Source organism: Aspergillus pseudodeflectus (genome assembly GCF_044049435.1).
Source record: "Aspergillus pseudodeflectus strain CBS 756.74 chromosome Unknown BJX68scaffold_28, whole genome shotgun sequence".
NCBI classification, from domain to species: domain Eukaryota; kingdom Fungi; phylum Ascomycota; class Eurotiomycetes; order Eurotiales; family Aspergillaceae; genus Aspergillus; species Aspergillus pseudodeflectus.
In genome coordinates this window covers 233,225-254,479 of record NW_027263804.1, presented here as the reverse complement: position 1 = coordinate 254,479, position 21,255 = coordinate 233,225, and the positions used below count along the sequence as shown (strand labels likewise).

At 51.7% G+C, this 21,255-nt stretch overlaps 5 protein-coding genes across 5 annotated transcripts; 2 read left to right on the top strand and 3 right to left on the bottom strand.

Annotated features, from left to right (window-relative positions):
• Positions 1-5,987: 5,987 nt before the first annotated feature.
• BJX68DRAFT_239497 (U2 snRNP complex subunit HSH155) lies at positions 5,988-10,041 on the bottom strand. The gene is made up of 4 exons (XM_071040552.1): positions 9,175-10,041; positions 6,408-9,111; positions 6,235-6,377; positions 5,988-6,195 (listed from the first exon to the last, which is right to left on the bottom strand). The coding sequence occupies exons 1-4, from the start codon at positions 9,901-9,903 to the stop codon at positions 6,169-6,171; spliced, it is 3,603 nt and encodes a 1,200-aa protein (XP_070897851.1). The 5' UTR covers positions 9,904-10,041; the 3' UTR covers positions 5,988-6,168.
• A 589-nt stretch (positions 10,042-10,630) lies between these two features.
• Positions 10,631-12,487, bottom strand: BJX68DRAFT_239496 (putative plasma membrane SNARE protein (Sec9)). Its single transcript, XM_071040551.1, has 2 exons — positions 11,052-12,487; positions 10,631-10,998 (listed from the first exon to the last, which is right to left on the bottom strand). The coding sequence occupies exons 1-2, from the start codon at positions 12,276-12,278 to the stop codon at positions 10,939-10,941; spliced, it is 1,287 nt and encodes a 428-aa protein (XP_070897850.1). The 5' UTR covers positions 12,279-12,487; the 3' UTR covers positions 10,631-10,938.
• A 171-nt stretch (positions 12,488-12,658) lies between these two features.
• BJX68DRAFT_239494 (Sec1 family protein) lies at positions 12,659-15,346 on the top strand. Its single transcript, XM_071040550.1, has 4 exons — positions 12,659-12,765; positions 12,832-13,027; positions 13,251-13,462; positions 13,513-15,346. Exons 1-4 carry the CDS (start codon positions 12,688-12,690, stop codon positions 14,992-14,994), a joined length of 1,968 nt encoding a protein of 655 aa, XP_070897849.1. The 5' UTR covers positions 12,659-12,687; the 3' UTR covers positions 14,995-15,346.
• A 533-nt stretch (positions 15,347-15,879) lies between these two features.
• Positions 15,880-16,438, top strand: BJX68DRAFT_268061 (uncharacterized protein; the record flags this gene model as incomplete). Its single annotated transcript, XM_071045983.1, has 2 exons — positions 15,880-15,965; positions 16,018-16,438. 2 exons carry the CDS (start codon positions 15,880-15,882, stop codon positions 16,436-16,438), a joined length of 507 nt encoding a protein of 168 aa, XP_070897848.1.
• Positions 16,439-17,485: 1,047 nt separating this feature from the next.
• On the bottom strand, positions 17,486-20,960 carry BJX68DRAFT_256055 (telomere length regulation TEL2 family protein; the record flags this gene model as incomplete). Its single annotated transcript, XM_071043138.1, has 6 exons — positions 17,486-17,948; positions 18,184-18,897; positions 18,947-19,502; positions 19,553-19,639; positions 19,699-20,043; positions 20,096-20,960. The coding sequence occupies 6 exons, from the start codon at positions 20,958-20,960 to the stop codon at positions 17,486-17,488; spliced, it is 3,030 nt and encodes a 1,009-aa protein (XP_070897847.1).
• Positions 20,961-21,255: the final 295 nt, after the last annotated feature.

The following is a 21,255-nucleotide window of genomic DNA, read 5'->3' as shown; positions in this document are numbered from 1 at the left end:
ACATCGATTTAACGAACGCCGAACTTGAATGGAGACGAGGAGATTACTTTGGTGGACACGATGTGGCCTCGGCGGAATATACCGACCTTACCAAATTTTCCCAAAAGCACAGAACCATATCGATTCTTGAGAGAAAATTGGTAACTTGGTGGCAGGCACACTACACTCCTACGCATCACAGTTGATGATGCTTTCAATTGGATGAACTAATGTTATGTACTGGAAACTGCGACGGGAGACTTGGCGACCTCAATCCGATGTGTTCCGGATGAGCGTTGCAGGTTTTGGGCATCAAAGATCCTCCATGACTATGTCTTAGCTCTCAGATTGCTGACGAAAAATGGTCCTCTATCATCCTTAAGGGCATCAAGACATCATCCGCATGCCAGCCCAGAAGTTATTGGATGGTTTATGAGCGGTGGTCAAGAAGTACGCCTGATTATCATCCAATGAGGCACAGCTCAAACAAGCTCACCAGAACCCTCACAAAACAAGATGGTCACCATGATTTTAGCTTTAACGTTGCTTTTGAGCATCCAAGCCCGCCTTTTCTCACCACTCTTGAATTCTTGCAAAGAAGTTCACCGCTTGCCAGCAACTCTTGAGCCCCATTCGTTGGCTTGATTTGAGCCCACATCCCCGCTATACCCTAATTGACCTGGGGGTCGCTGGAAGTCTTTGCAAGGGACAGGGATGCTGCCTAAGCCCATCCTGGCAGCTCGTACACTGCAGTTTTAGGAAAATAGTGGGTCCTCAACACGGCACATCATCCCTTAAACGCGTAATCGCTCAGAGCCTTCTGGCCAATGATCCTTCCACTCTCCCCGGACTCTGTTGGCTTTTTCCCTAAAATCTCCTGCGCCGACCATTTCAGGCAATCCAGTTCCACGGATGTCCTAGCCTGGTGCCCCGCCTCTTTCACGAGCCAACCGCTCGAAGCAGCGAATTTACAGTCTAAGTGAAAAGGCCGCTAATTTGCCCAACAGTCAACATCAAGACATGTGCAGCAGCATCACTGTTTCCTTTTCAAGTCTCCCATTTTCGAGGGAAGGGACTTGTTACAGCACTTGAGAAGGTGAGCCACGGTCCTTGGTCCATCCTCGTGGCGTTCGAGTAAATGTTTTCTACTTCATCGAGAACCCAGGTCAGGCGAGGCTCGAGTGAGGACTCAAGACGAAGGAGACCTTTATATTTTGTCAGGCGTCCCATCGCTGGAAACCCTTGTCGAGTCTTCCGCACCTGGAAGGTCCTACAATTGAGTTTTTGACATAGAAGAGACATTTCTTGTGCCAGCGATTATCTAATCCTCTGTGCCCCTACTTTCGCGCTTCACCTGCCTTAGCGGAAGACTCTGCAAAATAGCCCGCCACAGAATCGACTTCGGAGCAAGCCCGTTCGCTTATCACCGCCGAAGAGGCGTCTTCATATAATGCGCACCATATCGATGTCTCTGGTCGCTAGTACTCTGTAGTGCTATCAGAACACTTGGCTATAACACCAGTTTGGCCCTGATGTTGAGGTAACTCGGGACCAAGATGAAACGAGATGATTAACTCGTCCCATCTGTCACCTGCAAATGGTCGATCCCACGCGGCAGATCGTCGTTGATTGGCGTGCCTACGAACCACTGCGCTGGATGGAGCTTATCTAAGCGCAGGTTTAACATCCCCGTCGATGTCAAGTATTGAAGACTCTCCGAGCTTTCCACAAGCATTCTTTTTCGCTTTTCGGCGTAGCGCCAACGAGTACGATGGTGCGGTCGGGGTCGATAGATAATTGTTGCCTCCCAAAATTCGGTCCTTCTGAAGTCTGACGAGTGACCAGCTTCCAACCAATGACCGTCAGTGGTCAATATGGATAAGGCGTTATCCTTAAGCCACCGAAGCCACCATCACAGAAAAGCGGGGCTCATCAGCGGAGATTGCACCCCTCAGACCCATGGGAATTGAACGAGGCTACTCCAGGCCAGCAGATCCACCGCCTAATCAATTTTGAACCTAATCGCCAAGAGAGGGCTCAGGGAAGGCATTCCCCAGGCACGGCAGATGGTCGATAGCCGGTCTTGGCCTGCAGGAAATCATCCAATTGTTATGACGAACAAAAGACTGCCCCACAGCAGCTTACGCGTGCACATCCATCTTGACCAAGCTTTGCTGCCACGCTTTCCCTCTTCAGGACATTAATTTAGCTGATATTTCGAGAGCAAGGGTTCCCTGGGGAGACACGTCAGTGAGGGGAAATTCTGGCTGCAAAGGGAGAATTTAGACGCATTAAAACAACACACTGGGTGGCGACGCTGACTACACCTCTAGCTCCTCCGTACAGTCATTCTGTCTCATGATGGAATACGGAGTGTGCATACTCAAGAGCGTACCTTTTCCCGTCTGCTTCCCTCGGCTCCCCGCAGCAAGGAGAATGACGAATGATGTTCTCTTTCTGTGAGATCCTACCCCACACCAACCGCCACAATCCTCAGGGTGTGAAGCTAAACCAACCTGAAACGCGCTACATCCCCTCTCTGCCTCCGCATTCGTCCAATCTCAACAACGCCCACGGAGTTGGTCGGCCACCAGATAACAGGACTGCAATTAACAACACCGAAACTCTGTTAGCCTACCGAAACCCCAATACTATCATCTCAACTTTCTATTCTTGGAAACAACGTCCTTTTTACATCATATTCTTCAGAGGGGTTGGGGCATCCTCGCATCGGCATCCCTGCCTTTCACTTACAATCACCTGATGCACGGTTCTCAGACCATGCTTCAAGCCGTATCCTGAACTACACATACTGAGACAGGAGGTCGGAGGTCATCTGGTCGCAACGACTCATCAGGATGGTGTTCATGATTCATCCAGCACGCTTCGCTTGCACAGGAATGATCTCTCAAGGTTACAGTCTGTCAGAGGTTGAAACTTCAGGACTTTGTCCTTGGAGCTTTGACTCCTGCCTCTTCAATGTATTATCTCAGGGCGGAAAGTGGATCCCGCAACGTTCTGCCGCATGTCAAGAGAAAGTACTCCATACTCTGGAGGCAGCCCTCCAACCGTGCTTCATCACTTCAATCTGATGAATCCATCCACAACTGACACTCGCAATGATTGGTTATGTGGATTATATGAGCCTCCCCGGAATGTCTCGAGTAGAATGGGCTTGCGTTTCGCGCACTTGCTTGTACGCGCAATGCAATGCAAGAATTGAGAGCTCAATGTCGCGAGCCACTGATATCAACGCCCCTCTCTCCTTTCCCCTGTCTATCGATGGGGCTTGAAGGGACCAAGATACTGTGGATGGACCCTGCAGCCGGCTGCTAGCTCCAAGAGGAATTGAATCTCAGCGATCATTCTGAATACGGCAATCTCGACAATCTTCTCGAAGGATTGACTCGGGTTTTCTCAGCCTATAGAAAATGTACATCCGGGATCGTGAAACAAGACACTCCGAAAAGTCTCTCATAAGCTCAAAACTTGATACAACATCTGAAGGCGTCGATAACATGTACAAAGCAGTTTATCTAAACGGGCCCGCAGGGTCACAAAAGAACTGGGTCATCTTCGACGTTGCGCTGGATTCTTTCCACATGAATGCTAATACTATGCCTGGCAAGATGGGTAACGCGCGGCACTGCAGTTATCAATTAAGATTGTACTTCGGTACCTGATCCTGATTTGTCCACTACCAGTGTACAGCTTTGGCCTCGTCTTGAGCGGAGCATTTCTTCAAGAGGGCCATTGTCCGGCTGCACGGTCGACGCGACCCTCCTCAACGAGCAGAAAGACTGGAACTGAATTCCATCCTCTCAGCTCGACCCAAGTTCTCTCAAGCTGAGGTCCAGGGACGCCCCATTCGCTACACGGTGTCGTGTTCAAGCGTCTGTGCTAAGCACATACGAAGCCGATATGATGCAAGATGTAGGTGTGACTGTGACTGTGAAGGGAGTACATTGCATTGCAGGATGCGTCTTGCGGCTTGCATCCAAATATCTTGGGCTTTCCAATGGGATGCAGCTCGACTGAATCTTGCTTTTTGGTGAGCTGTTTGTTTGTCTATTCGATTCCACGCTAGGCAGGTACTTATGCTTGCCAGGTCCCATGGTTCGAGATAGAACGCCTTTCCGGCTCGATTGGAGTTGCAGCCGCGTCAGAAGTAACTAGGGCTACATGTCTTCACCAAAGACCAGGATTGGATGTTCCAGAAGGGAGTGACCCGTCCCTGTGGGCTATATCCCGGGTTCACTGCCTGCCACGAGCTCCACCTGACCTATCACCCCCTCTTCGCATTTGTTCGTCGTTATCACTTTTTTGCCATCTGCCTGTGCTCATGGACATGGCGTCTCAGGAGAAGAGGCCGGAGTGAACGAGAAAACCCATCCTAAAAAAAAAAAAAAAAAAAAAGCAAAAGCAAAACAGGGAGTTGTGCCCAGCTCGTGGCACTGGTAGGGCGGGACACCAGGGCCACAGCGAATCCCCCCGGATTACCCAGAAAGGAAGCCACACGCAAGCCCCCTAACCCAAGCAGCAACTCGACCGTCAGCCTCACACGCCTTTCTCGCCCCAACAGGAAAATGAGCGAAAAGGGGCCGTAACGCCTAATCCTGACGGAGAAAGGTAACGTGGAAAAAAGCTTCCGCTAACAGAAGTCACAATCTAGGGGTCCCCTCCTCAAGCCCCAGGTGGCTGCCCAGCCTGGGTCTTTGGTCTTTGTTGAAGTTTGTTCAGATGAAATGGAGTTAACCACCCACTAGTTCCTGTTTCCTGGGCCTTCTGCTCTTTCCGCAATTGTTTAGCAGAGAAAAGAAGTTCTCATCTTCCAGCGCAAGAAACTCACATGTAAGCCAACGACATCGCTTGCGCAGAGTACAGACTCAAGTCTCCGGGACATACCGCGTCCCGGAATCCTCCTCTTCTCCCATCCGATCCGCGGCAATTCAAGGAACCCCCGTTCAAAAGACAGAGAGACCCTAGCCCAATAAGACCCTGACAATCCCGTCCGCCACCCACCACCATTCCAACCTAACCTAACCTTCCGTGGGCCACGAGTAGTCTAGGAAACGGGAAGCAATCACAAGCACAGCCCAAGAATGCCCTGGTGTGCTCAGTGCGCCTTTGGCAGCGCAAAAACCACAACCCAGGTTCCAACACAGATCCCCACATCCCCCCGCCAAGCCCGCACATGACAGGGGCCGATGGAGAAAGGCTTACGCGGCACATAACTCTCTCCTGGTCTACCCCCCTGCTCACTGAATGCTTGGCATACCAAAGTGTTTGTGCTTTTCAGCCTTTTTCTCGCCCAGCGCGGCGTGCCAGTCTCTAGCGCAGCCCACTGCACCCACCAAGGTCGGCTCACTCCGCTGACGATGATGCCGCAATGAGAATAATCCCTCGAGAATTCTCAACCCGAGTCTGCCCCTCTTCGCAGTTGCGTACAACGTACGGAGTACATGTCTCCTTACCCATCCAACATCGAATCTTGATTCCCTGGAATGTCGTTTTCCGGCCCCATGGGCGTGCGTAACTACTCCGCCATACGAGACCCCATAATCGTCCCTTCCTGCCTCTCGAGTTATCGAACTACTGGACAATTCGACATCGGGAGTACGAAAGCCTGTGGCAAATATTTCTATTTTAATTATGGCCCTCAAGCGAGCGAGACGTGGTTTCTGTCCCGTCCTCGTCCCGTCGACAACCCTTCATTTTGGTCGTGGTTTCTTGTTATTTTGGGAAGTTGATGCGGGTGATGACGTCGCATGTCTGAGCGTGAACTCTGGGACTTGACCTTGACCTGGGACCATAACTCCTTGAGAGAAAAGGAAGCATGACGATGCTGATGCTAATGCTGATGATGAAAGCGGCTGCTGCATTGGATACCCGTACTTGTCACAGGGTCCGACGAGGGCGACCAGGTTCGTTATCCTCTGATGACGTTGAACTGACTTTGGCAGTGTCTTACAGAGGAAACACAAGGTGAGGTTTGAGGTTGGAATCTTACTCTGCAGAAAAGTTCATAGTTTAGGTAGTATACTAGTAGACGCCTTTAAAAACACGCCAGAGCCTGCCATAAAAGAAAACACAACACGCCGATGTCAATTGTACAAACACAGGAATATAGAAGAGAATAAAAAGAGAGCGGAATGCTCAGCAGAACTGTGTGGAAATGCCATGAATGCCTTAAATCATAATCAACAACTCGTCCCTCTTGAGTCCATCGTCCTCCAATTCCGGGTAGTAAGGAACAATCGCGTCTGCGCTCTGCACATATGCGTCGTTGTACAGTCGCCAGTAGGGTGTGCGGACCTTACGAGCCGAGTGGAAGAGGCCTGCCCAGACGTAGTTCATCACTGTTCCTGTGCCGACCGCCATGCGGATGGCGTCGATGGCTTCAATGACTCGGTCAATGACGTGGGGACTGGTCTCAAAGATGTTGGGGAAGACGAGGTTGAGGAGGTGGACCATGGCGTCTTCGCATCCGAGACCAACGACACCTAGGGCAATGTGTTTGACGACCGTCGCGGCTGTCTGGCGATGCACTTGGTCGCGGTCGATGAGAGCGTCCTCGAGCAAAGGAGTAACAGCGTAGACGTAGTCCTTGGCCATCTCTCCAATGTACTCGAAGAGGAAGGTCATGGCCTTCAAGACACCGTTCTGCACATTCAGTTCGGGCACGCGGTATTCGTTCATCAGAGCAGGGAGGACGGTGAATGGCGCGCAAGTTTCGGCGACGATACCGATGGCGACTGCGGTACAAACACGCGACTGACGCTCCTGCACGCGAAGATTGTTGAGCAGCGTGGCCAGCACATCCTGAGGACCAATTGCCTTGGCGATGAACCCGAATGTGTTGTTTGCGGCACGACGGATACCCTTCTTGTGCGCCTTGAGCATGTCCAACAGTTCGAAGCAAATACGCATCCACTCGCGAGCGTTGACAGACTCTGGTCCACGGTCGGCGATACGACCGACGAGATCGATGGTGTTTTCTTGGACCTTCTCGTGACGGTTTCGTAGAATGGGGGTGAGGCGGGGGAGCAAGTCGCGAATGGGCGGCTGCATCTGATTGATACCAACGACGGTAACGATGGAGCGAAGAGCTCCAAGGATAGAACCAAGCACCTCTGGGTATTCTTCACCGAGGTATTCGTAGAGCACAATACCTAGCTTGCCCATCAGAGCATCCTCTCCGCATTGTTTCATGACCAGAGCAATTCGCGAAATGAGATCTGCTGCTTGTTGACGGACAGTGGCCGACTTGTTGTTCAACCTCCAAAGAATGGTACTGACGATCTGAGGAAGGTAGGGCTTGCATCGCGTACCAAGGGCGTTCACTACCGTGCCGAAACCGTTCAGGATAACAATATCTTCGATGCTCTGCTCCTGGAAAGCATACAGAACACCATCGATAAGTCGTTCCTCCAGTCTCTCGGAGATGTCAGCAGCTCCGAGAGAAGCAATGGTCTTCTCCACTGTTTCCACGGTCATCTTTCGGTACGGCTCGCTCTCGTCTTTCAAGTTGTTGATGGTCCGCTCCAGGATTTCACCTGCGCCCACCTTCTGTCCTAGGTCGACCGTGGTGTCGACTACTTGGCGGTAGTTCCTCCGGTCAAGTGCCATACGTCTAACCCAGAAACTCTTGAAGAAATCGGTCAAAACATGTTCCTTCAGGTAGCTGGCCGTCACACCATCGGTGCTGGCGCATTGCGATACCACCTTTAGGACGACCTTCTTCATTTCCTCGTCAGGGGACGAGAATTCTCGGAGAAGAATTTCCATAATCTGACCGGTATAGTAGTTTGCATACTCCTCGTCCATCAGAGGAATAATGTAACCAACGGCCTTGAGGAAAGCAGCCAGACCTTTACCTCGCTGCTTCCGAGCACCAGTCCACAGAGGGTTGAGAATCTCATCGAAACTCTCGATACCATATGGATTGGCCGCCTCGGCAAGCGCACCGACAGCCAGCGCAGTAACGGTTCGAACCTTGGCCTGTTCATCACTGAGGTTATCGGCGATGCAATCAACAAGGCCTTTCAGATGAGGAAGAATGGCACAGCCCATAAGGATGGGAATCTGCTGCACGATCTTGACACCAGTGTGTCTAGCTTGCCATGACTTTTTGCTGCGGCACACAGCGCGGAGGAAGGGAAGGAGGGCGGGGATGCCGAGAGCAGATGCGACAACGGCAAATGCTCGAGCGGTGGTGTTTCGTACATATTCGTCAACATGGTCGATATCCGGACGCATAGTACTAATCATGGTTGCGAGACCAGCGGCCTTGGCCAGGTTGGAGATGATTTCGCGACCCTCGACACGGGCGTAGTAGTCTTGATCAATAAGCAACGGCTCAATAACAACCAAGATCTTATGGACGTATGGTCGGACAAGGTCGTCTAGCTTGTAAAGGACGCGATCGATGACCTTGACCAGCAAGTGGCGCTCCTGGTCCTCAAGGGACTTCTCCATGAGCAGCGGGAGAATCTGGTTGAACAGCGGACCAGCTCCAAACTGGCGGGCGTTGTCGGTGAGTTGACGCAAAGCAGTCTTTCTCATCGGAGGTGTGCCGTTCTTGACTTTGAGCAGCAATCGCATAATCTTCCGCTCTTTCAGCTCGTCCACTGACATGCTTGATTCGTCACCAGCTTCCATCAACTTCCCAAAGTACGCCATATCCTCTGGCTTGAAGAACTGCAAGTCGCCCACTCCGGGGATTTCAGTGGGGAGCTGCTTGCCAAGGGATCGTGCGCTCTCAGGCTCCTGCATCATGAACCCACCAAGACCCGTCGAGCTAGCAGCAGGTGCTGGAGTTGCCATGAGCTTCCTCGCCGGTGCCCGGATAGGGGCGTAGCCTGGAGGCGGCTCCAAAATCTTGTAGCCCTCTGACGGCAGCATCATGTCGAGCTCCTCGTCTGACAAAGGAGCATTGCGGCCGGAGATATCAGTTCCAAAACTGGTTGGAATTGTAGGTACACCTACTTGAGAAGGATGCATGGGAGTCGCGAGGCCCGCACTACCACCGACGGGCGTTGCCGCTGAGATCGCCGGCGCCTGGTCCCATCGTGATCGGCGCTTTGGGGCTTCATCAGCCGCACCAGGAGCCGGGGTTTGGTCCCAACGCGACTTTTTTGCCTTCGCATCATCAGAAGCGGGGGTGGCAGCAGCCTCATCGGCCTCGGGAGCCACATCCCAGCGTTGTTTGCGTTTGCGACCGGTGACAACGGACACAGTCGAGCCGGCCTCCGCGTTCTCCTTATCGTCCAGGCTCAGGGTGGGCTCGTGTTCCGCAACGCCGTTCTCACCATGCTCCTGTTTCTCTGCGATCAGCTTCTGAACACGCTCTTCTTCTTTTTCAAGCTCACGAAGAGCCATAACTTCACGGTAAGTCTGGCCATCTCCTTCAACGTTGGCATGGGTGTTCGCAGCAAAGGGGTCGGCCCGGGTGGGCGTCAACGGTCCGCGGTTGAAGCGTCGCTTCTGATAGTCCGTCTCTCGATCAGAGATCCTAGCTGCTTTCTCCCGTCCTAGCAGAATGTCCTCCTCTTCGACGCCATTTCCTCGGGCAAACTCATCGATCTGGCTTCGCGTCGCGGTATACTGTCCAACTAAGCGATGGCTGCCATCCGCATCCTCCATATCCTCGTCGCCATCGTCGACAGCGATGGAGGTACTATAGCCCGCGTATTTGTCGGCTCCATCACGATCGTAAAGAGTTGTATCGAATGATTCGGTCAGGGAGGCCTTGGTCGAGTTGTCAGTGCGCTGGCTAGACGGATCAAAGGTCCTAGAACCTTTTTTCGCAGCGGCTGCCGCGTTGCGCTCAGCCTGGAGCTTCCGAACAGCATCGAAATCCGCTTCAGGAGGTGTTAGTGGATGTCGCGATAATTTACGATTTGAGGTCCTACCGTCAGACATGTTGGCGAGTGCGAGGGGCTAAAGATGCGATAGAGAGCGGGCAATCTCTGGTTAAAGCAATAGCAGCCGCTACATCCGGATCAAAGGCCGTAAGAATGGCGCCACGGCGATGGTTCAGGGCGAGAAGCTGGTGTCTTGGGCTGAGCAGAGGCTGCACGAAAAAGGATGAAGTCAGGACTAATCATTAGCATGACTAATGGTCACATGACTATCAACAGCTTCGCGCCGCATGCACGTGATAATATACTGGGCTCGACAATTCGAGGTCTGCGTGGTTCAAATGAAAGTTTTGTCCTACTTCTGGAAGTCAGGGGAGAAAAAAAATACAGTGGTGCTCCTGAAATTGTAGGTTGTCTATGCATGTTGGTGGATTTGCCTCTCAGCGGGCACCGACCCGCGAAATATATACCTCAACCTAGGAAAAGGTCCAGGTGAGTGAAGGATGAGAAAGAGGTGGTGGACTATCTTTTCACACCTAGACCTAAAATTGCCCGAATTACATCGCTAAGAACACCAGATATTTAATCTAAATCGATTGTTAAAGACATGGTGTGAGATGCAGTATACAGAAAGGTTCAAACAACTTGATTTGAATCCTCTGCGAACTTCAACTCACTTGACGTTCTGTAGTTCCCACTGTATAACACTGTCACATAGTTTCAGCATCTCAATCTAGGGAAGCTCAGAAGGCTACGACTAAACAGTGACTGTAGGCCTTGCCCCCGGATTTTTTTTTTTTTTTCTTTTTTTTTTTTTTTTTTGCGCCAGCTGATTCTAAGAGGTTCCAATGTGGGTGGCATTTTCTGTTTATAGGTGATTGATTAGGTATTAAGAAGCTTTAGAAAATGTAGTCTATTTGGAAGTGATTGAAGGTGTGCTTCAACCATGTCAAAACCATCACAACCCGGAGAAAGCAAGCCAAGGGTGGTACCAGAACGCCGAAGATGATAGATGGTAATAGTTTGATATATCACAGTTCAAAGCAAAGCAGATAGAGACAGCACCCGGCGGTCGTTGAAGATAGCATATATGGGACTAGCGGATGCGGTCCAATCTGGCACGGTTCATAGCAAGCTGGTCGTCGACGTTCTCGCTCTATAGAAAAGTATTAGCACCTGTCATTGACTGATTTGAAGAAGGATTCTTACCTTGTTCATGATGCGCTCCAAATGTCTGTTCTGCTCATCGAGCTCGCGACCCTGTGCCTTTGCTAGAAGATTCAGTCGACCTGTGGCACCTGAGATCAAGTTGAGGTTTTGTTCGAGTTCATCCTCCATCGCGTCATCTTCGCTGTCCGCTTCAAACTGGTACTTGGCACGTTCTGTGACACTTGCTTTCTTCGGTTTCGGGGCCCGTCCTGATTCGCGTTCAATCTCCCTGAACGTACGCTCCATCCGCTGGCTGGTTTTGAACGCCTCGCTCCGGGTGCCCGCCTGCGCATCACGCTCTTGTCGGTGTGTGCTCATGATCCGTTCGTCTCGTTCCTTTCTGCGCGAGGCACTGGTGAATGGGTTGGATACATGTACGGCGAACATACTCTTGTTCAAGGTCTTCAGCTCCCGAGCTTTCTCGTCTGCGATACGTCCCTCGACACCAGCGGCATCCAAGTGTGTTTCTGCGTCGTGAATCATCTCGCCTTGAGCGCCGAGGCGGGCAAGAGTGTCTCGGGCTGCTTCTTCGGCTTGCGCTGCATAGCGGAGAGCATTGCGAGTGGATGAAATATCGCCTTGCTTGATAAAGCGAATGTCCTGCTTGATAGCCTGGATCTCTTGTTCCTCCTCCTCTTCAGCTGTGAGTTGGCGCTCCTGATATGTACCGGTCGCATACCCGGAGCTGGCACCCCCATACCCGTTAGGCTGCTGCTGCTGCTCGGAATAAGGAGGGGGGGCACTGGTCTGTTGTGCTGCGGCTCTTTCGCTAGCACCTCCAAAGAGGGCATCTCTGTTGTCATCACGGGCGGAGGGGTCGTTAGGATCGGAGCTGCCCAGCCCACCATAGCCACCAGGTCCGTATCGAGATGCGGGAGCAGCGCCCGCGCTGCCACCGTAACGATTCGCACCGTATCCACCCTGGTTGCCATATGAGTTGGGTGCGTAGCCTTGGTTTTTGTTGTCGCCGGGGATCTGATACTTGTTGTCCCCAGGTATTCCGCTACTCGGTGCGGGGTCGCTGGGCATCTGCATGTTGGGAGGCGGGGCCGCTACTCCGGCATTGACCTTCGCTTTCGTATAAGGGTCCGCGGGGATGGGTTTTGCATAAGGGTTCGAGGAAGGGGCAGGACTCTTGCTCTTAGATCTGGATCCGAAGAGAGCAAGGCGGTTGGATGAGTCGTCGTCGCCGCCATCGGACGACTTCTTGAGGCCGAAGCGCTTCATGGTGTTGATTTGAGGAAGAAATCGAGTGGGTGATAGTCAAGTATCGGCTAAGCTGTGTGTGAAGAAAAGAATAGTATATTTGAGGGAAAGAAGAAATCAGCAAGAGAATTGAGAAAGGAGAGGAGACGAGGAGGATGAAACCTCGAGTGTGAGGCCTCAGGGGAGGCAGCGGCAAAAGGACTCCTGAGACGAAAAGGCAGTTCTGTAACGACTGTACGCAGGTTTATCGTGCCATTTTTGGGCACCAGCAGGTAATGACCGTATCCTTACTGGGGTGAGCTTTGGGTCAAGATTGCGCTAGTCCGAAGACGGCTAGTTGAGAGTGGCTGGACCACTTCTAAGCCTCACAACCACGCCTTTGCAAACGTCAACGTCCTTTCCATGTTTCCTGGACCGCTTCACGGTAGCCATGGCGCCGTTTCCTGGGTCTGATGCGGATTATTTTAAGGACAAGGCGCGTAGGGACCTGCTGAATCTACTTGAAGGCGTGAGTAAGGCTCCTGGTTGCCACAATCTCCCCTCGTTCCCAGGCTGAAACATTACCATGGTATAGGTCCGAGGAAAGAAGAACTTGGTAATTAGCCAGGGTCTCGCTGGGCCCGTTGGCCTCTTCGTCAAGTTCTCTCAACTTCAAGAATATGGCGTAGATCGCGTGTTCCTGCTGGAGAACGGCAATGTCGACTCTTCCCAGCGCAATGTTGTATTCCTAGCGTATGCCGAAAAGATCCGCCAGGTGCGGGCAGTGGCAGGTATGTCTGAACATTTTCTAAGTTCTATTATACCGAGTGGTCGTGAGACTTGATTTGCAAGCTATTGTTTGGGAAAGCAGTAGATTACGCAGACCGGTTTCCTACTCAACGTAATCACTGGAGTTCCCCAGATGGAGACATTTGTTTAGCAGCTCATCTCTAAGGCTTTCTTTTTCTGTGTCGTCCGATTGAATGCCATCAGTGTGAGCTGACACTTCAACAGAGCAGATTCAGCGACTGCAACGGAACAGCAGTACAGACCATGAATTCTCAATCTTCTGGGTTCCAAGACGAACCCTCGTCAGTAACAACATCCTGGAAAGCGCAGGCATCATCGGCGATGTAAATATTGCTGAGCTGCCGCTCTACTTCTTCCCTCTGGAACAAGATGTCCTTTCATTGGAACTGGAGGACTCTTTCTCAGACCTATACCTGGTAGGCACTCTCATCTGGCGAAGGAGGCTCAGTTGATTAATGTTGTACAGCACAAAGACCCTGGATGTGTTTTCCATGCAGCAAAAGCTCTTATGGATATCCAGCAAAGACATGGCTACTTTCCCCGAATCGTCGGCAAGGGGGATCATGCAAGACGGCTCGCTGATCTGTTATTACGGATGAGGAAAGAGCTTGATGCAGAAGAGAGCTCTGGCTTGGTCGGGCTGTCTTCTCGAGGGCTCCTACCTAGTGCGAGCATTGAGAGCCTGATCGTTATAGATCGAGAGGTCGATTTTGGCACCCCTTTACTTACACAGCTCACATATGAGGGATTGATTGATGAGCTGGTAGGGATAAAGCACAACCAAGCAGACGTCGACACATCCATTGTCGGCGCAGCCTCGACTCCCCAGGCTCAGGAATCATCCAAAGCCTCACAACAGTCCAAACAGGGCCAGAAACGAAAGATCCAGCTGGACGCATCCGATCAGCTATTCAATCAACTCCGCGATGCCAATTTTGCGATTGTTGGCGACATCCTGAATAAGGTTGCGCGCCGCCTAGAAACAGACTATGAGAGTCGTCACACGGCGAAAACGACCACAGAGCTTCGCGAATTTGTGAACAAATTACCTTCCTATCAAATGGAACATCAAAGCCTCAGAGTCCACACCAACCTTGCTGAGGAGATCATGAGAAATACCCGCTCAGACATCTTCCGCAAGATACTGGAAGTTCAGCAGAACGACGCTGCAGGCGCCGATCCTACCTACCAGCATCCTTTAATTGAAGAGCTCATCGCACGAGATGTCCCACTAAAATCAATCCTCCGCCTCCTATGCCTCGAATCATGCATGTCAGGCGGCCTCCGCCCCAAAGATCTCGAAAACTTCAAACGACAAATCGCCCAAGCCTACGGCCACCAACACCTCCTAACCTTCAGCGCTCTCGAGAAAATGGACCTCCTGCAACCGCGCTCCGCCGCCGCCGCAATGCTAATACCGGGGACCGGCTCGCAAACCGGTTCAAAGACAAACTACAGCTACCTCCGAAAACACCTCCACCTCGTCATCGAAGACGTCAGCGAAAAGGAACCCGACGACATCGCCTACGTCTACAGCGGCTTCGCACCCCTGAGCATCCGCCTCGTGCAGTGCGTCTTGCAAAAATCATATATCCTCTCTCTCCAACGAGGCGGGCCCGCGTCACAAGCGAATACTGCGTCCCCTGGCTGGCTTGGATTCGAAGACGTAGTCAAGAGCGCGCGAGGATCGACGTTTAGCATCGTTCAGAAGGGCGATGATAAGGCTGTTCGCGCGCGGCAGACGATCAGCGGGAATAATGCGCCGAAGACGGTGATTGTGTTCTTCCTGGGTGGGATCACGTTCGCGGAGATTGCGGCGCTGCGCTTTATTGCGGCGCAGGAGGCCCCACGGAGGAAGATAGTCATTTGTACTACCGGGTTAATCAATGGGGATAGGATGATGGATGCTGCGATTGAGAAAGGGAGTTTTGCTTTGACTGAGTCTTGATTGTTGGTAGTGGAACGTCCGATGGACATATGATCAAGAAATCATTCTTTAAGATTCTAATCTATTGAGCGGCTCTTCCCCTCCGGCTCGTTGTCCCTATATCTCTGACCATACCAGGATTCTCATTGTAATCCAATAAGCAGAAGCGGAAACGGAAATACCTGGCTAATAGAGCTATAAACTGCTGCAGCTCTTAGTTGGGCGCCCACCTCAACGGCCTCACATACTTCGTACCACTGTTCTGCTGCCCTAATGCGATTTAGACAATGGCAGCTGCATCAAGCGGGCCTCTTCCATCCTAAGAGCACGTAAAACGCCACTACCTAGCACTGCCCACGCATTTCCTGTCCTAATCCCTGTGGCACAGGCGCTGAGAAGGTTGAACCTCCTGGGAAGCTCGGGGGTCTCGGTGATGTTCCCTTCGGCCACACCAGTCACCGAGTGCTCAATCTCGAGTTTTGGTCTTTGATATTGTGGGAACCCGCTGTAGTGCATTTAAGATTATATGAGAACTGCGAGGGTTTTAGGGACGAGTCGAGACTGTGTATATAGGCGCTATGGCGACACACAGCAGATGACAGCGCTGACAACGCCCATCCCCTGATAGCAAAGTATCGCTCGCTATTTCAAAGCATGCTATCATCCGAACGACAGTCATACCATCTACTGTTGTCTTGATAGATAGTTGTAGTGACAGTTCCCCAAATGAGATGGGGTTGGTTGTATATCGGTGCTCACTGAGGGTTCCCGTCGGATTTGCAGTGGGGAGAGAGTAGCCCACTGCCACAAAAATTACAAAACAGCTCATAAGGCGACTGCTCCCCGCAGTTTCTCCTAACTAAGAACAACGGAATCTGTTTGAATCTTGACCTTCTTTCTGAGAACATGTCTTCCCTGACCGGCCGCCATGTCCTACTTTCTGGCGCCGTGCCTTCTCCTGCCTCGGGTCTGGAGGCCCAGTTTGCAAATGCGTATACACAGCTTAGAACAGTTCAAATATTGACTATGAGGCCACGGTAACAGGCCAACAACCATAGATCTCGACGGCTCCATTTCCAATAACCGGAGCGGACTCGAGCAGATCGCCTTCGCGTTCGCCACCCTGGACAATCAAGTCGATTTGTTCATCGTCGACGTTCCGACACATTCACTCACCGGCAAGGATCCTATCTGGGGAGTATCGGTATCTGAATGGGCACATGATAATACTCAAGTGAAGCTCCGCAGGGTGCCCGTCCAGATTAAGGTGTTTCTTCAAGGCCAGGTGTATTCGCCCAGTCCATTTCGGATTGTCATCCTAGGCTATCAAGACTCGTTCGAGAGCGGACTGGACCAGACGGTCTTCAAGCTTCAGGGAGACATCCTGCAGCTCCATCCAGAAAACATCACCCACTTCCTCGATGCCGGCTCTTCCCATGACCACTCGCAATCGTTGCCACAATAGCAAACCTGGCCCAAAGTCAGCCTACAAGCCGCGCAGCCATCGAGTTTGCCAAACCTGGCTTACTCTCGACCCCTCGAAAACCAAAAGCAAAGAAAGTCCTCTTATGCGACTTTGACGCCCTCTCCGCAGTCCTCGGCACGGGCGCTCACGCAGACAACAACATGGCCGACTACAGCACAGGCGTCTTCTCGGCCGGTCGGCGCCCGCCGCCTTCCTCTTACCCTCCGCAAGTACAACATTGCCGATAAATTCACCTGGTTCATCCCGGGCCACACAATGCGGCACTCCCGGACGCCGTCCGCGGAGTGGTTCCGCTGGTGCAGATCGGATTGCAGGGGATGAGGGCGAATACCGGATCACCTTGCAACAGGAGCGCGACGTCCTGGTGAAATGATGGACATCGCGCCGAGCCTAAGGGAAAAGTCGCGGGCTATAGAGCACTGGTGTACCAGGTGCGCGAAAGCACTATCGAACTACTTCGCGAGTTCGGCTTCCTGTATGACTTTTCCTTGAGGGATCATGACTCGCAGCCGTACTTTTGTCCGCGAAACTTTATTTCTGGTTCTGCTGTAGACTTCTCGAAACCCGCTGAGACCTGGGTGTGTCCGATCCCGGTGGCGGGGCTGGATGTTCCACCACCGGCTCGTGGTAGGTCTGGACCGTTTCAACATCGCAGTTGGGCGAGAAATGTGTTTCGAGCTCCGAATCAGGAACTAAATCTGGAAGTCGACCCATGAGGAGACGTTAACTGGAATCCCGGTCGGTGGTGTGTTCGTTGATCTGATGGCGGCTGACAGAGGGAAAAAAGGATCGCAAGTTGCTCGAAAAGTAAATAGAGGAGGGTCGAATGAGTGGCCGAGCTTGGATTCTGGGTCACGAGTGCTGCAGTGTCACCCCGCGGCCAGTCTGGCAAGAGCAGACGTGGGATAATGGCGAAGAGCGACACTTTCAAGTCTTGTGTTGGTCTATCTCTTGTTCGGATTGAAAGCATCAATGAACCAGAGCATGTTGATGACAAGTTAACAGTCATTTCAATAACCTGGCAGCCTAGTACTTGAACCCAGAATTGACCCCCATGAGTCTCCCTTGATACCCCTCCATCACCTCTCCAAGTTTGACCATGACTCCAGCTGACAGCGTCCGAATCTGTTCGCGAGGATCGCTCGAGTCCCGAACCGCAGGCGTCCGATCGAAGATTTCCCCAGCCCATTCCCGCAATTCCATTACCTGTGTCGCGAATTCCGTGACAAGCCGCTCTTCGCCGGAAGTGCCGGACTCAACGTTCATGTCGATCATGGCGAGGAAGAGCGAGAGTAATGCCGAGAGGATAGTTGGCTCTTCAGAGACAGGGCGCGCGTGGAGAGAGAGGAGGAATGTTAGGGTTTGCTGAGTGACGGACGGTAGGAAGGGTGTGTGTGGCCCCATTGTTGAGAGGACAAGGGTGAGGGTCTGTATGAAGAGGGCGAGGAGGTGCGGCACGAAGAACGGATTATGGGAGGGAGCGGTTGACCTGCATAGAGTGAAAGTTAGTTGCGTTTAGGTAGGTGCAAAGGGTTAGTCCTTCTTTCCCGCTCCGGGGAGACTTTCAACCGCGCCTTCCTTGACGGTGTCATCCTATTTAAGATGGATGCGACGTAGGTTGCCCCTTCACTTGGTGACTGACGACAGCCAGCCCCTTCCCGAAATGAAGCGTAGGGAGAAGGCGGCAGGAACAAAGGGTTGGACATATAGGCAGTGGTACTCACGATGTGAATTGCAGCATCATAATCTCGAAGCGGCCGGTCAAAGGATAAAAGAACCCTTCCGTCAAGACTTTGTATAGATCTTTGACTGTGGACTTTTGCCGGTGGGCTTCGCGTTGCTGGCGTCTTTTCTCGACCTCCATGCGCGACGAGAAGGTGCGCACCTTAAGCGCATTGGGACCAGAGAGATTATCTGCTGCTTCTGCTGCCAATGGCTGGAGTGATGCCTGCGTGATTCCTCTCGTTATGGCCGCAATGGGAGATTCATCACTGGAATAGATGGCTTCAAGGCTGGGAGGAAGCTTCTTCGACGGAAAGGAAGAGTCTGATATTGCCGGAAGGCCTAGGGCTATCGCATCATCTGCTCCAACGCCAGCTAGTTCTCTGGCACTCAGTCCTAAGGCAGTGAGCACTGCGGATCGCTGGACTTGAGAGAGGTCTCCGTCAAAGAATACGGCAGTAAACCATTGGGCCATCTTCAAAGGCTGCGAAACGATCAGGGCAATCATGCTCTGCAGGCGTTGTTCATGGAATCTCGGAAGCTTCCTCTGTTCTTGTAGCCCGACCACCACGAGAGCTAGTTCTTCTATATGTTCTGCGAGCTCTGTTCCAAAGCCGGTTTTGCGTCTGATCAAAGCAGGGGCCACCGCAACGGCCAACTCATGGCGATCTAGGTTGTCTGTATCTCTTAGAGCGGCCACAAGATCGCGAATGTATCTGATTGTTATCAGCATGGCTGATACAAAGCAAAGTGAACTCAACTTACACTGGAGCAGTGGGCTTCTTCCGCTGTACCAACGTTGGATCATCGTCGGAGTCTGATGGATCTTCATCAGGTTTCTCATACGGAATCAGATCCTCATCTTCCTCTTCCTCTTCCTCTTCATCCGAGTCGCCTATTTCTTCTATCGCGACGATTTTTGAAGTCGCGGTCTGACTGGCTTTCTTGAAGGGCTGATAATTTGAGGTGAAGGTCTTGCCCTTGTCCAATTTCTGACTTGACCGTGGGGCGAGATTCTCTTGTAATTTGATCGTTTCCAAGGATCCGATACTATCCTCAGTGCGGATAAGGCTCAAGTACCATTCAGCTTCCGTGCTTTCCATTTCTTCAAGGTCGAATCGCATCGCTTTTCCCGGTTCCTCAATGAGCTGCGAAATCGCGGTGCCAATGAGCATCCCTAGGAAACGGGCTCTCGTTGAAGCGGCCGCTAGACGATTGGATACAGCATTAAGAAAGACGCTAGTGCGGCCGATGCTCATCATTTCGCCTGCGTCGAGACGATTCAGGTAACCGGCGGCTAAAAGAATGACTTGAGTGTTTGCTGTGGTAGTTTAGCGATTAACTCGGACAATAGGATGGGGACTAGCTTGCCTTCTTGACTTCTCAACGGAGCGTGTTGTATGTAGATTTTATCAGCGGACTGCTCAAGACTCTTGGTAAGTAATGTTGTTATGCGGTCTATTTGTTGTCAGCAAGGCGTATTTCTTCTATACTCTCGTTTAGATGACGGGAGTTACCTTTCTGATAGGCCAGATTAACTATAAGTGCCCGCCGCAGCGCTGGTGTCTGTATTGATCCACCTTGACCTTTGGAAAGCCAATCTATCAATTGACTTTCCAGGTTAGACCGCTTCGATAAAAGGATGGAACACAGAGCCGCAGTGGCATTCACGGGTTGATCTGAAGCCGTAGTGTTCCCATTGGCGGACCCCATAAGCAAGTGCTTCTTCTCGATATCGCGGAAAACAGATTCAAGCACCGCAAGCTGTTCAGTCCACCGAAGGCGATCAAAAAGCGCAGCGTATTGTTCCGTGAGTGGCTGACTGACGAGGAGACCCGAGTATATCTCTTTCACTACTTGATCTGTGAAGATAGCTTAGCACGACGAGCGAAAGCAACGAGTTTAAAAGATTACCTGTATATCCAAGACTGAGTGCTCTTCCAGTGAGAGAAGCTAATGCTCTCCATTGCTCCTCCTGGCCAGTCGCTGCAAGCTTTGAAGTCATATGACAGATGTTAGCTCCAAGCCATGAAGCATACTGCGACCCGTTTCCCAGCCATGAGAGTCTCCGGAATTCAGACTCGCTAGCTAGTGAGAGAGCTTCTGCTGCAGTCGAAAGGACCCTACTGGCGGCAATTAGAGATAGGAGCTCTTTCCAGGCGACCTGTTTTTGCATATCATTCTTGTAGAACATGTCAATGTCGGCACGCAAGCGCAAAACAAAGTCCTTGGGCTCCAATAGAGCTGAAGTAACCTCGAGGATGTGTCTGATTCGAATTCCACTGCCCGATGCGTCCGCTTGCTGCGAAGATGCGCGCGCCTGCGCGATTAGAGAGCGGAGCTGCGCCACTAAGCAGCTGATACCAGAGACACTACTCAGACATCTCAATAGTGCTGCCCGGAGCTTCATAGATCCAGTCGATGGACCGTTTGAACCTGTGTTGAGAGGGTCCCAATGATCGGGCACTGTGATGGTGACTAGAGCATTGAGAATCTGCGCAGTTTTCGGGCTTGGAACTCGGATGTCAAAGTCGGGTGCAACTTCGCCTTTTCGAAAGGGATCTAGTATAGAAAGAGCTCGAGAGAGCTCATCCTGCCCAGGGTTTGCCCTCAATATGGATAGAATATTAGCTGATGACGCTGGTCCGGTACTTGACACATTCCTGGGACCATGGTCTCTGGTTTCGTGCCCAAGTTTTGGAGATTTGTCCTCGCGAGCTCTGAGGATGTCATCTCGACTGTGGTTTATTGTTTTGATTTCCGTAATAAGCCCGTCCATCTTTCCGAGCTGTCATTATTGAGCTTTGAAGTGAGAAAACGCTGTTGTGATGAAAGAGGTGGCAAAGCTGTGCTTGCATAATTAGTAAGCAGCTTTTATCCACTGCTATGCTGATACTTCGGACTATGAGTAGCCCCAGTACAGCCTTTACTTTCATCACTAATACTGATACTTTTAATACTCATCCGTACTAAATAGACGGCTTTGCTTATTTGAGAGTTCGAAATAGGTAGCTTTGCGGTCTCTTGAAGGTTTTATCGCTGATGACCGGCCTGACCGTTCGTAATAGTCACGT